Here is a 14,451-nt window from a genome sequence, read left to right on the forward strand (position 1 = left end):
TTATAAGAATCAGGTTACCCGGTTCTGAGAAGCCCACCCCAACTCCCCCCCCCACTCTCGCACCTGCACGAGCTGCCCGTCGCGTGTGCCCACGCTGGCCACCGTGTCGTTGCCGAGAGCGTGCACGGCCAGAGAGGTGACGGCCGTGTCCTTGAACAGGTTGGGGAACATGTCGTAGCGGGTCATGTCGGACGCCAGCACCAGCGGGGAGTCGTTGTCCGAGCCGCACGGGCTGACGGGCGCCGCTCTCTGGATCATGAAAAACAACAGGACGCAAGACGCTCGCTCGGCATGGAATGTGGAGGCGCGGTGCCCTCCCCGCACCCCGCCCGATTCTAAAGCTACCACGTTTCAGGAAGGACCGATTAGAAAATGTGGCGTTTTTTTTTGTTGTCCTTCCACATGCACCTCCATTTAGCGCGGTTGGCTTCGTGTGGCGCGAAAGAAGTTCAACATAAATGCGCGCACACGTACACTTCCCATCCGTCAGGCCCGTCCACTCACGTCACAAGCCCTATCCACACAGTGACGGCGAGTGGCTCGCCTCTCTTCTTTCCGATGTTGGCACCGTCGACTGCACACAGGCCCTGCCCCACCCCTGAGACACCTCTGGCCTCTCCAACCCACATTGGAGTCAGGCATGAGGTCAGAAACTGTTAAAAAGCAGGTCGTGCAATGATAGGTCCTTCGAGATTAAACTGCACTATGTTCTAGACACATCGTAAAAATAATTATGAGAGACCGCTGAAAGTTATGTAGAGTGGTCGTTATAAACACCTGATAACTCTTGCGTGAAGTGCCGTCACAGCTGGACAAACCGGTTGAAATGTCCAGGAGGTTAGCTGTACATCCTTTACAGGTTATTTATGCAGTGTATGTCCAAAATATATATCTCTTTAAAAACTTTAAAATCCCAAGGAATGCTTTTTTTGCCACTGATTTGTGGTTTAGTGCATTTACAAAGAAATTTATTTAAATCTTATTATCATTATTCTGCTTTACCGAACCTTTAGCAAGCCTTAAAGTCAAGCCAGAATGTCTCTTCTCACATAAGTATCAGTCACCTCTACTATCAATTCAGTGTGGGAAATTCCACATTACCATGTGGGGATCAGGCAAAAATGTCTCTGATGCAAAAAAACCCACACACAAACGTGGCCATAATCAAAACAAGACCACACTTGTGAGCAAGTCTTGCTCTGCCCCGCTGAAATACTGTATGTGCAAAGTGTACACAAACAACACTCCAAAGTCCACGGGTAACCAGAGATGATGAGTTGGCAAAAAAGTATGATATACCCCACAGAGGCCCTCTGAGACAGGATTCTCCTCACAAGCCATCCTGCCCACACAGGTCTGGGTGACTTCCTTCGCTGTTAAACACACGCCACTCGCACTGCTGCGTATGTTTTCGAGGCCGAGCCGTACGTATATCTCTCTCCAACGTGTTTTGTAGTTGTACGGCAGCCCCGTCGTGTCGAGGGGGCGCCTACAGGGACCTGTGCCCCACCCCGCCCCAAGGCTTAGCCTCCCTTGCCAACATTTTGTAGCCGAGTAAAAAATAAGAAAAATGTTGCTACAATATTTAACGCCATTGGCGGTGTTTCTTCAGCCTTTCCTAATACACACTCGGAGCAGATTCTCATGACGGTACCCATTCTGTTTCGTGTTGAATATTTATTTGAAGTTTGTTTGACATTGTCTGCGGTGTGTGTCCCGCTGAGATTTTGGGTGGACCTCCTGAAACCAGGGTGGAGTTGCAGGGCCGTCGTACCACGCATTGTTCGGCACCATGCCCGACGTTTCGCCCCACGTAGGTCCAACATGTGGAGCGAAACGTCGGACATTGTGACGAACAATGCGCGGTAAAACCAGAAAACACACTGCACATGCATACTTCCCGTGTCTTGATGCGACAGCGATTTCACCATCCTGGCCACAACCCCCCCCACCCAAACAAGGATGCGTCATGACATTGTAAAAAAAGAATTCCAAGAGACACATTGCTAACTTCCTTACAAATCTGGAACAGCAATGCATTGAACATCGATTCGCTTGAAGGAATAAAGCAATGAGCGAAACGAATAACGCATGTGTGTCATGGACTGTCTAACACAAGCCTGAGTATTTGTCAGTGAGGACAAACACGCCTTTAATTTAACCGGGAAAGTCTCACCGAGTCTCAAAGACTCTTTTCTCAAGAGGGTCCTGCAACTTGTTTGATATGTAACGTAAACAGCCATTTGGGAAACTCAAAATCATGCTGAAAGCAGCTCTGATGCACATCATTGCAGTCTCACCACGCTGTGGACAATTAATGTTAAGGTCTCGCTTAAGGTCGTACATGTTATGTAAATCGTTACATTTGAATCACAGTTCCTTTGATCACCGTTACATTGTTTTTATAGCTTTATTTTGGTGATCTCGAAAACGTTTTGGTTTAGCCATATTTGTTTGTTGTAGTACAGAGTTAGACTGATATCTTTAATCTAAATTGTCTTGTGGTTGTTATTGTTTGACTTGCATCCCACCGGGATTTTTGCACACAGCGTTTTTTCTGGAAGACTTTGCTGTTTTTTCCTGGATTTTTCTGTTGCGCGTAGTCACTTTAATATGTTTCTCGTTCATGTTTTTATTTGTTGCGGTTGCACCCGAGTCAAGAGCCACATGGCTCACAGGACTATACCTAATACATGAAACTGAACTGAACTGAAGGTGGTTGAACACGAGGCGTTAGTCCTTGAGTTTGTCCGGTGGGGCGTTTGTCCCACGTGACGGGGGAGGGAGGGGGAGGGCTGCGTTCTGTGAGGCGTGGGCACCGCAAGTTCAGTCAGGCTGACGTAACAACAACAACAACATCGCCGCCATCACCACCACGAGCCAGGGGATGGCACCTCGACGACCACGGGAAGGACGTTTCACAACATTTGAGTGATCCACCGTAAGATTGGTGAAAAGAAAACATGTGGACTGCAGCTTAGTGTGAGTTTGAGAAGCCCTGCCATAGAAGACACGGATTAACTCGTTTCTTAGTTCAACTGCCAATGCAAATTGCATTCTTGTCAATGCGAAATTGAATGGCAAAAGATTTGGGAGAATATTACAGAACTGCATTAATCTCCTCAAAAATACAGATTCTTTTTTTCAACTAATAATGTCAAAAGTCAGGGTGGTGGACAAACGAGGCAGATTTTGCATTCCACGTTCACCATCCTGACAGCAACAACAACAACCGCCATTCGCCACTAAGTGGCGGCGACGTCACCACGGCGCTTGTACCAGGCTGTGTGCACTTTAAGGCCACGCGAAGTGTACACGGCATACCGCGGTGCACCAATATTCAACATTTCACTTTTACCAGTCTTCTCCCTTCACGTACAAAAAATGTATCTGATACATGCTGCAAATGCCCAATGTTTGATTGCTGGTGCCGATTAAGGTCATGGTCCAAAAGCGAAACATCAAACGCCAATGGCAGAGCGGGTGTGAAAGTGCGGTCCTCTAGCGTACGGACCACGTCGCTTCAAAGGGGTCTCTAGAAGGTCACCCTGCTCGTGTGGGACGTTCCTCAAACACGGAGGGTCCCACTGCCGTGCAAGAGATGTGAATGGCTTCTTCACCTCACGATGACACGCCAATAATCGCACAATAGGCATAATATTGAGGGAAATTCTACAGCAAAAAAATATATACTGTGACAGAAATTACAACAATGTGACTCTTGATATGGTGATTACAACTGATCAAGATAACGACGATGATGAAGAATGATAACAATAATGGAAACCATGACGACGACGATAACTCGAGCGTCTCGTCTCCCGCCTCATGACCACCAAAGCACCGAGCGCAATACCCACGCAGGCCGCTCAGGCCGCTCACCTTTTGACATTTGCGCTCGCCGGGCCCAAAGAAGTACTGCATGCCCCTGTCGCGCTCTTCGTTGACACACGTGTCCCTCCCTTGCCCGATGAGTTCGTTGATCATGTTCAAGGGGAAGGAGCAGATCCCGGAGCGGGCTGTCGCGCCGGTCTCGCTGAACGCGCCGAACAGGACGTCCTCCCCCGCGCGCACGTTGAGCTGCACGCCGAGCCAGCTGCCCGGGCGGGCGACGAACGCTGCCGCCATCGAGGTGAATATCGCCGATTCTGCCGGCGCCTGTGCCGCTACTGCCGGGGACAAAAGACGGGCAACGTGAGCAGAGGCGAGGCGACTGTGAACAGAAGCGGGTTTTTCATTTTATTGGGGCCCAGAGGCTGTCGTAGTTTTGTTGAAGCATCTTTGCGTACAGGAACACCTCGCTGAACGCGGTTCGATTAGCACGGTAGGCTACGTACGGTGCGAAAGAATTTCAAGTTATCGAACGAGCGTTTCGATTACGCACCGTTTATTTAATGAGGTCTGTTTTCTGGAACACGGCGGTGATGTTTCGGCTCTCACACGGTTCGATGCTGCTAAGCTTCTCATCTCCACGTCGAAAAATAGCACACCGTCTGCTTGTACTGTGCTGCACAGTAGATGCTGCGGATGAATATCTCGTCACCATCATCCCTTACCAACATTCCCACGCGGTCTCCCTCCACGTGTAAGCCCCCTCCAACACCACCACCAATATCATCGTCAACATCATCATTCATCGTAAGTCAAAGATTCCGTTAAATTTCGATTTAAAGCTTTTGTGGCTGCAGGGATTAATCTTCTTGGTTCTTTTGGTAAAGTCACGGAGAAGGGAAATAATAAAATAATACAAATAAAACATAATAAAATAAAAATTATCACGACGTTTTGTGAAAATTAAAATTTTATTATGTTTTATTTTTATTAATTTATTATTTCCCTTCTACGTGACATTACCGAAAGAACCAAGAAGATAAAAGATTCCGTTTCACTTTTTAAAAATGAAATGTTACATCCCAATTTGATTTATATCATTCATTCCTTCCCTTGATTGTTTTTCCACCACCAATGCTTGATGCCATAACAGTCGCATCATTTAAATTAGCAATTTAGGTTTTAGTTTTCCGATGATATATACAAATTTTAAAGTTAAAATCAAACGTAAAATAAGCAAAATTATTTGAAATATTGCACGGAACTAGTAGTAATACACCAAGTAATGATATGCCTTTAATTGCCAAATTACCGAGAGGATTTGCCATAAGTGCTTACAGTATTGCGTTTCAACCGTCGATTGTAAAGCAGTATTTATATTTAGGAGACCCGCAAAATCTAACTGAGTTCCGTGGGTGTCCAGACACCCCAAATATTTACATTTGTCTAGGAGACACCCAGAACATTTTGAACAAAAACCATTATTACTTTTCAGCCTGTGCTTTTTCGCCCTTCAATGAGGTGGCATGGATGCTGAATAGACCCAGGCGTATAAAACGGTGCCACAAATAAACCACAACACCTTGCTGATCTCGTCAAGGAGCATACACCATCACGTGAACTCTGGTCATCCTCGCAGCGCCGGCTTGTGGCTCGCCATCGAACAAAGACGGTCACCGCATCACGCGCTTTCAGATGCGCTTCTGTGGCCGTCTGGAACGCTCTTCCTTCCGATATTAGGAATCCACTGGAGATTTGCACTTTTAAATCATCTTGATTGGAAACTAATTTCTTTAGAGCTGCTTTTTGTATTTAGTTTGTTGTCCTTCCCCCGCACCTCAAGAGTAGCACCGTTGGCTACGTACGGTGCGAAAGAAGTTCAACATACATTCATACAGAGGTGAACCACAGAATATGAAGGACATAAATGAGTGGGGAAATAGGATACATGCTGCCCCATACATTTGGTTTGGTTTCCAAGTGCCTTACGATATTTTTTATTTTACGACCTGCTATCGAATCTATTAAATCACACACACTGTGCAATTTTGGCAATGATATTGAAGACATTTATACATTAGCAAAACATTACAGAGCTTACATTACTTTGTCAGAGCGTAAGCACACACACACGCCTTAGCATAGGGACACACGGAAAGACGTAAGATATCATTCCCCGAAGATATTCTCCTCCAGCCAACCGTGGCAGCTAAAATATTCTATTGTATGAATAACGTTGCTGGTGTGTTTCTGAGGATGGCTGTTTGTGGCAGAAACGTCGTGAGCATTTTATCTTATTACGTTTTATTTTTTATTATTTCCCTTCTACGTGACTTTACCGAAATAACCAAGAATATGTTGCTGGTGTGGTCAACACATCAAGAGAACGTAGCAATAACAGCTGTGACTCATGAATTGAATTGCAGCAAGCGTGTCTGTGTGCTTCGAGGCGCAACGAAAAAACACTTCCACCTCCTACTCGTTAGTCCACTGTTGTAAAGCTACAATCAGTTAGCAGCCGGTCTACATCCTTGTTTTGGTGGAATAAATGTTCACTGATATGCAATGCCGACTTATTTTGTAAAGCCAAGTAGACAACACAAAGCTCGGTTTAACACGGAGGCTTTCGCGACCAATATTATTCATAATAAACGTTTTTGGGTTAGATCACGTACGTTCTAGATTTGAGGTTTTCGTGACTGCAAGGATCCATACTCTTTGGCTGTTACGGTAAAGTCACGTAGGTGAAAACAAAATCAAATAAAAAAATAAAACAACTAAATTAAATCACGACGTTTTGGAAGCAACACAAGCATCCGTCATCAGGTGTGACTGCTCCAGCAAAATTACTGTAGCGTATGAAGATAGCGATATTTTAATGTTTAGATCTCGTTATTTATAAATGTGTCATAACCCTCCACCACCTGACACGACCAATCAGTAAAAAAGTGTCACGTTGACAAAAGACAAATGGTTCACTACTTTAGCCCACCGGTGTGTTGAAGAGTGAAACCACAACATTTACAATTTTTTAGTACGACGTTTCGCTGGTAATTGCATCCAGCATCATCGGGCAATTTAAATAGAGCAGCAGCAGCAGGGTGACGTCATCATTCTTCTCATTCAGGCGCAGTGATTTGAGACGGAGGGGGGTATTGTAATAATATAATAGATTAGTAATCAGTCAATTGTTATGATTAGTAATGAGTTGTAGATTAGTAATTAGTTGTAATGTGTATTATTTAATAACTTACTATAACCACTCAAGCGCAGAAATTAAAGGTGGGGGCGGGGGGTGTTATATAATACATTAGTAATCAGTTAATTATTATGATAAGTTGTAGATTAGTAATTAGTTGCAATGTGTGTTATTGTAATTATATACTACGTTAGTAATCAGTTAATTAGTATGTGTTTCCCCGAGAAAGAATTGTAATATGTATTATTTAATAATACACTTCCAGGCCACACTAAGCCTGTAGCTGTCAGAGCGATAAAAGTTATTTCTATTTCTCTCAATTTCAATGGATTCTCTAATTAGTATTTGCCAATAATAATTAGTTTTACACAACACTTCAACGTTATCAAAATCTATTGAGTGTCCTTGTTGTCAAGCATGTTCTGCCACTGCCGACAGTTGCGTTTGAGATAATTTTATGTTTCTTTGGTGTTCTTTTAGTCTTACGCTGTTACGTCCCGTCTGTCCAATATAGCATCGGACATCGCGCCTAACAATACGCGGGACAGCCTGGAAACACATCGGACAGCTATGGTAGTCATTTTATAGACCCTAATATTCCACCGCACCGCGAGACGCTTTATTTTACCTTTGCCGGGGGCCTGGCGGCGCTTCCTGCGCTTCTCCGAGAGCAGGCAGACGAGCGGCAGCTCCACGTAGGACTGCAGCCCGTGGTCGGCCTCACAGAGCCGCCCGATGCGCGTCTGCGTGCCCCCTCCGTGGCGCGCGCCCGGGTGCACCGTCACGAAGTAGACGTAGCCGCCGCTGCCGAACGACGTCACGTAGCGGACCTGGTGGGCGGCGCGGAATTCGGGCAGCACCGTCAGCGACGGCAGGTGCCCCACCGAGAACTTGAATCCGTCCTCCTTCCCCAGCAGCTGCTTGACGGACAGCGTCGCGGGCGAGGCGGCGTCGGCCACCGACGGGTCGGTGGAGGCGCCCACGAAGAAATGGGCCCCGCCGTCTTCCCTCACCACCACCTCGGTGCTGGCGGCGCTCGCGAAGCAGTCGGGGCAGCCGCCGTCGCCGCCGTCGCCGCCGTTGAGGCACGTGGGCGGCCCGGCGGGCGGCAGCTCGTCGAGCGTGTGGAGCAGGCACACCCCGCGCTGCGCGCTCCAGCACGTGAGCAAGAAATGGTAGTCGGTGCTCTTGTGCACCACCGTGACCAGGTTGAGGTTGTCACCGGCCGGGGGAGGGCCTGGCGCCGCCGGGTTCTCGCACGTCACGTTGCCGAAGGGGATCTCGTGAACGAGCGTCAGGTCGGAGTCCAGCACGTACACCGTTCCCACTGCGCCCACGTACAGGTGGTCTCCGTCGGTTGCCACGTGCTGGATGGCCGTGGCGGAGGAGAAGGTGGGCAGATCCACCGTGCCCGCCGGGGCAAAACTGGTCCACCATGGCTCGTTCTCCGAGGGACATTTGTCCGGGTGGCTGGCTGCGGTCGTGGCGACAAGCCTGCAGGTCAGGAGCAGCAGCAAGATGCCCCTGGGCACCTCCATTCTGTTGCACAAACGTTGCAGATAAAACATCAGCTAAAGGAGCGTTATGCGCATAGATGGATTTTTGTTGGGTCATTCGCAATTGTGTACCGTTCACAGTGATGTGTCTACAACATTCTTTCGCTCCGGAAACCCAGGATTTCTGTTGAAGCCTCAACTCAGCCCAACCTTTGCTGAGTGGAAGGATGCTCTTTCTCATATGCTGTCTGCATGGTCTGGAACTCGCTCCCCTCCAGCTATCTGCGCTGTGGCCTCCATGCTTTGTTCAAGGCCAGGCTCAATGCCTTGATTTTTTCCTCTACCCTTTGACGGGCTGCCTCTCGCTATAAAATAGTGATAGTAAATTGTTTGAGATGCATTCACTTAGATGGTCTATAAATCTCACTGTTGTATTGTAGTATTGTGTGTATATGACATGAACGTGACGCACGTGATCTAGCCTTGATTTAATCCTGGTAAGGATGCATTGAGACAGCCTGGGTTAAACTTATATAAGTAGAAAGCACAATGTACTGACACAAGGAGGTATAGTATTGTGCGAAAATAATTAAACTCTGATACATGTTCCTAACCAATTGTAATCGTGTGTATATATTAAATCAATATTCAAAAGTAAATTCCATTAGAAGTCATAAAGATGCAGGATTTTCTATCCACTGCTGGATGAAGGCCTCCCACACCCTGTTGCCATCTCTCACAGTCCATCGCGATGCCATAATCTGCGTCACTCCTGCCCGAGCTGGTCGCTCCCATTAGCTGGTCTCTCCGCTCCAACTGTGCACCGTCGTCATTCTCCCAGACACACGATCTCTCTCTATCTCTCGTGGCCACTATTCCATCACAAACCTCGAATAATCGACAATGAACCCTTGTGGCGACACGTCCTGCCCAAGCCCACTTACTGTCCTTGATAATAATAATGCAATTTATAACGCGCGCAAATTTGCGGACGTAACGGCCGCAACTCAGAGGAGCGAAGCCAAGCTCAGAGTCGCTCGAAAGCGCAGTTGTAGAGGTGAGTTTTTAAGTCTCTCTTAAAGGAGGCAATTGAGGTGATGCTGCGAATGTGCAGAGGGACGGCGTTCCAGACTGATGGGGCTGCCGCCGAGAAGCGGCGCATAGACATGACCCATCCTGGATCTTGGTATCAAGAGGAGGTCGTGAGTCGCGCTGCGCAGGCATCTGCCGTGTGCTGAGCTGCAAGTTGTCAATAATGAAGAAAGGTACGGGGGGCAGGCAGATGTGAATGAATGCGATTTGCGTTTGTTCCCTGCTGCGTGTGTTCCTCTGTCTCTCCTATGACGTGCCTCTCCACAGCTGATATTTACAATTCCCCTTTTCCAGGGTCCACGTTGACAGAGCACAGGTGATATGCACATAATTCAAAGTTTATTCGGAGACATTGGCATTGATTTTCATTCCTGTATATGTTTGTTTATAAATGTGCTCAATTAAATACACCAATTATCAAAACATTTGTGGCATTCTCGTAAATATGCATCTATGAGACTAATAACAGATCTCATAAGAGAAGGAACGTATTCATGGGTTTTGTTTGTGTAGAGTGCTCAGTATCTGTACATGTACACCAATATTGTCAATTCAGTGCTGGATGAGGGCCTCCCCACAAAAGGGGGTGGTTATTTGACCATACTTCACCATGCCGGTCAATTTAGGATGATGAAAATGGGGGAGCATAGACGTGTTTAGAAGAACAGTACAACCGTGGATTTTACCACACAGCCCTCAACAAAGCCCTATGACAACCTGTGTGGGCACATGGCTCAACCATCCCAGCCAGCACTTGCTAAGCAGGTTTGAGCCTGGATACTTCTTAGTTGTGACAAGATGAGGCGGAGGAGGGATGGGTAATTCCGGGCGATGTGGCCACATGGCTGAGTATTTGATAAAGAAAATTTAACACACACACCACACACACACAATAACAAGACACACACAAGAACAAGACACACACACACCACAAACACAATAACAAGACACACACACCACACACACATTAACAAGACACACACACCATACACACAATAACAAGACACACACACCATACACACAATAACAAGACACACACCCCATACACAAGAACAAGACACACACACACCACACACACAAGAACAAGACACACACACACCACACACACAAGAACAAGACACACACACACACCACACACACAAGAACAAGACACACACACAAGAACAACACAGACACACCACATACAATAACAAGACACACTCCACACACACACACAAGAACAAGACACACACCACACACAATACCAAGACACACACCACACACAATAACAAGACACACACCATACACAATAATAAGACACACACAAGGAGAATCATAATATCTCCCCCCTCACTCAGTGTGAGCCCCTTGATTTATCGCTTCCTGAGCTGTGGACAATGACAAACCACGGACTCCCGTCACTAGCACAGTGTATACAACACGTGTATAACAACCGAACTCCCTTTTGAAAAAAAAAATATCCAAATGGTTGTTACAATTTTGGGGTTTCTCCTATTAGCGTGATCCTCATTTAAAAAAAACCTGTACAAAGGGTTTACAGCACATATTAAAAAAAAAGTCTAGCGATGAACATCACATTTGAGATTGTATAACTGGCGAATCAAGAGAGCTGCCGTCCTGAAATAATGGGATTATCACGTGGGACTTGTAATCCAGAACTCCCCGGTTCCATTCGATTTCCCGGCACGGCACTAAACGATGAAACTTCATTCTCTTACCAGGTAAGCCTCACTGAGCGATGCCGCTCTCTTTCAGAAGCAACCTGGCCACAAATGGTAGCTCAACAACGGGGGTCTTCACCACGTGGAAACCTATAGCAGCCAAATACTCAAAACGCACGTCCATTCTAAATGTGGAGAGGAAAATGCGGAGGACCCAGAGAAAATCCACGTTACCACGGCAGAGAGGACACTGCAAACTCCAAATGTACAGCAGCAGGCGTCAGACTCGGGATCTCACCCACGCACTGCTTGCACACCAGGCGAGGTAGTTAACATCTCGCCACCACTAAAAGGCGATGGGGGAAAAGTTTATTTAAACCCACAACCCACCCGTCTCTGTCCACACAGCAGCAGTGTCTAAGGGGCCGTCCATAAATGACGTCACGCGGTTTGGACGATTTTTGACCCCCCTCTTCGTCACAAAGCTCTGCCTCCCCCCAAATAAAATAAAACATGCTTCAAATCGCTTTAAACTGTTGTCATTGTAGTGCGTATTTAATGTGGCGCTGCACTCTGATGTTGTAGGAGAAAACATTTATTACAAAGTCTATTTAATTAAGTAGAACGTGTTGTCTATATTGATTTAAAGTTGCGCATTTTAATGTGACGTCACATTTCTCACCCCCCCCCCCGCATCGTCACAAATGTCTGACCCCCCCCACCACCACCTAGGTGCGTGACGTCATTTATGGACGGCCCCTAATTAATGCCGCCACAGTTAATTGCCAGGTCGCGCGTGGCGAGTTCAAATGTGGGGCACGTCCGTTGCGCGTCTTCCAAGTCTCAAGGGAGTCTGCGTGCGCCTGGAAGAGGAGACCAAGGACCCTCACGGGCGAACCCCTGTCGAGTGGAGACCCCTCGCGAGCCAAGCAATTGCCGGGGCTGATCCTGCACCACGCCTGCACTGTGGAGCGAGAAGGGGGACGCAATCCGCGCGTTCATTGCCGACATTCCGCCGGAATCGATTTCCAGTCACTCACTTTCGCGGAACCGGTAATCGATTCCGAAAATATTTACCCAGGTAACCGACCGGCTATAGTTTGACAATCCTATTGTTTCGATTTAAAGCTTTCGTGACTGCAGGGATTCATCTTCTTGGTTCTTTCGGTAAAGTCACGTAGAAGGGAAATAATAAAATAATAAAAATCAAACATAATAAAATAATTTTCACGACGTTTCGGCCACAACGCAAGCAGCCGTCCTCAGGTGAAGAACATAATTATTTTATTATGTTTTATTTTTATTATTTTATTATTTCCCTTCTACGTGACTTTACCGAAAGAACCAGGAAGATGAATCCTATTGTTGTTGTTATTGACAACCCTTTGTTGACACCCTCCTGGATGAGGGGCTCCCCACTGCTGTCGGTCATGGGGGGGGGGGGTCGTTTGACCATACTTCACCACGCTGGTCAGTGCCGGTTAATGATGGGGGTGGGAGGAAACAAAACCGGTTTTTGTAGACACCGACTCGCCACTGATGTTGGCAGAAAATCGAACTACTACGACTGGACATCTGTGAACAAACGCTTCATCGCTGTATCCTGTATCAATACGGATTCTGATTCTCAACTCGGATCGGCTCCACCGATTATTTTCACGTGTACAGGTTAAACATGAATAGAGTCCTGCGATTCTTACAAGTATTGTGCAGATTCTAGCACGAAGACAGTACTTATGCACCAGTCAAGGTAGCTACAGCATAGAAGTCCTGCAGGGACGCATGGCAGTACACGCAACCACGTGCGTTCGTGCATACGGAGTCAGTTCCATCTGAAAATGAATACTAGTTAGTTACACCGCAGAGCGGAGCTTAACAAACATTCATCGTGCACACCGATTGTCGATGAGCAAAGACCAAAATACTGCAAGTTTAGCAAACGCAGACAACAATACTTGATGGTCCATTTCTACCACTCATCTCTTCTACCACCTACTTGGCGTGTTGATTCTGACAGCCCGGTTACCAGCACGCTACGTCCAGCACACGGCAAAAAAACTCTTCTGCATGCGTCCACAATCAAGACGCAATGCATCCCATTTGGTCAACAAAGATTCTCCCGTACTGCCTGAATACAATTATGGAAATTTTGTAAAACATACAAAAAGACAAAGATCCCCCGTATAGCCTTAACAGACTGTTGGGGCAAGTGCTGGGCACCTGTGAAGGCTGGCACGGTACGCGAGGGGGTGGGTGGCCAGCACCACGCCCGGCCGCCTTTGTCTCCCTCGTGGCGACGATTTTACACACAGCGCAGCACCCAGGACACTCATTTGCGGCTGAGTCGACGTAAGGGAGGCCCAGGACCGGTTCAGACACTCGTCACCGGCGTCGGTGGGCCCGAGGTGGTGGAGTCGAACTCGGGTGGCCAGGTTGGTGGCGCAGCGCGCCCCTCCACACAACTTCCACTCACCATCACACAAGATGCAGCAGATGGGGCAGGACTTTTAGTCAACAGGCGCCACGCTCGAATTCAAGTTCCGTGCAGGCTGCTCGTGCGATGATGACACCACGGGTATAACAATACGTAACCACGCGTAGTAGTCGTAGCAGCAGCAGCAGTCAAAACATAGCTCGATGTTTGTGAAACATAGCCAGGTATAGGAGTTCAATGGAGCACACGCACACACCGTCTAGACACGAGCCAAAGACCCTCTCTGGTTAGAATGCAAATGACGACTGGCTTCAACGGCGTGGTTGGTATATATCGTGCACGCCCAGCGACGGGAGAGGGGTGGGGATCGCCTTTGACGCATGCGATTCCAGCTGTGACTTGCGCGCAGACACACAGACACACAAACACACACACGCGTGCGTGCGTGCGTGGGCTGTGGGCGTCACTGGGAGCAATGCCTCCTACTCACCAGCTTGGCCGAGCGGGTGGTGTGAAGTGCGTCGGAATTTGTGGCTTTGCGAGCAATGCTGCTGGCTCTTCTTGGGTCACTCGCTTTCCATCTCGTGCCACCCACTCGCGAGTGACTGGGACAATACATTGCAGCGTTTTGGCACGGTGCATTTGCCGGTCATCTCAGTCGGTCAACCCACGGGCACCTGGGGTTTGTGTCCCGTGACCGCCTGCCATGCAGCGAGCCTTCGACAACTTTCGCGTGAT

The 14,451-nt window shown here is 47.7% G+C and overlaps 1 protein-coding gene across 1 annotated transcript in view; it reads right to left on the reverse strand.

Annotated features, from left to right (window-relative positions):
- The window catches only part of LOC133351732 (hepatocyte growth factor receptor-like), a 52,249-nt gene that overhangs the window by 26,626 nt on the left and 11,172 nt on the right, over positions 1-14,451 (reverse strand). The window contains 3 exon segments of the mRNA XM_061567168.1: positions 64-249; positions 3,883-4,169; positions 7,659-8,569. Of these exon segments, the coding sequence (XP_061423152.1) occupies positions 64-249; positions 3,883-4,169; positions 7,659-8,569 (1,384 nt within the window).

The sequence above is a fragment of the Lethenteron reissneri genome, chromosome 38 (assembly GCF_015708825.2).
Source record: "Lethenteron reissneri isolate LAM-NWPU_2019-01 chromosome 38, ASM1570882v1, whole genome shotgun sequence".
NCBI classification, from domain to species: domain Eukaryota; kingdom Metazoa; phylum Chordata; class Hyperoartia; order Petromyzontiformes; family Petromyzontidae; genus Lethenteron; species Lethenteron reissneri.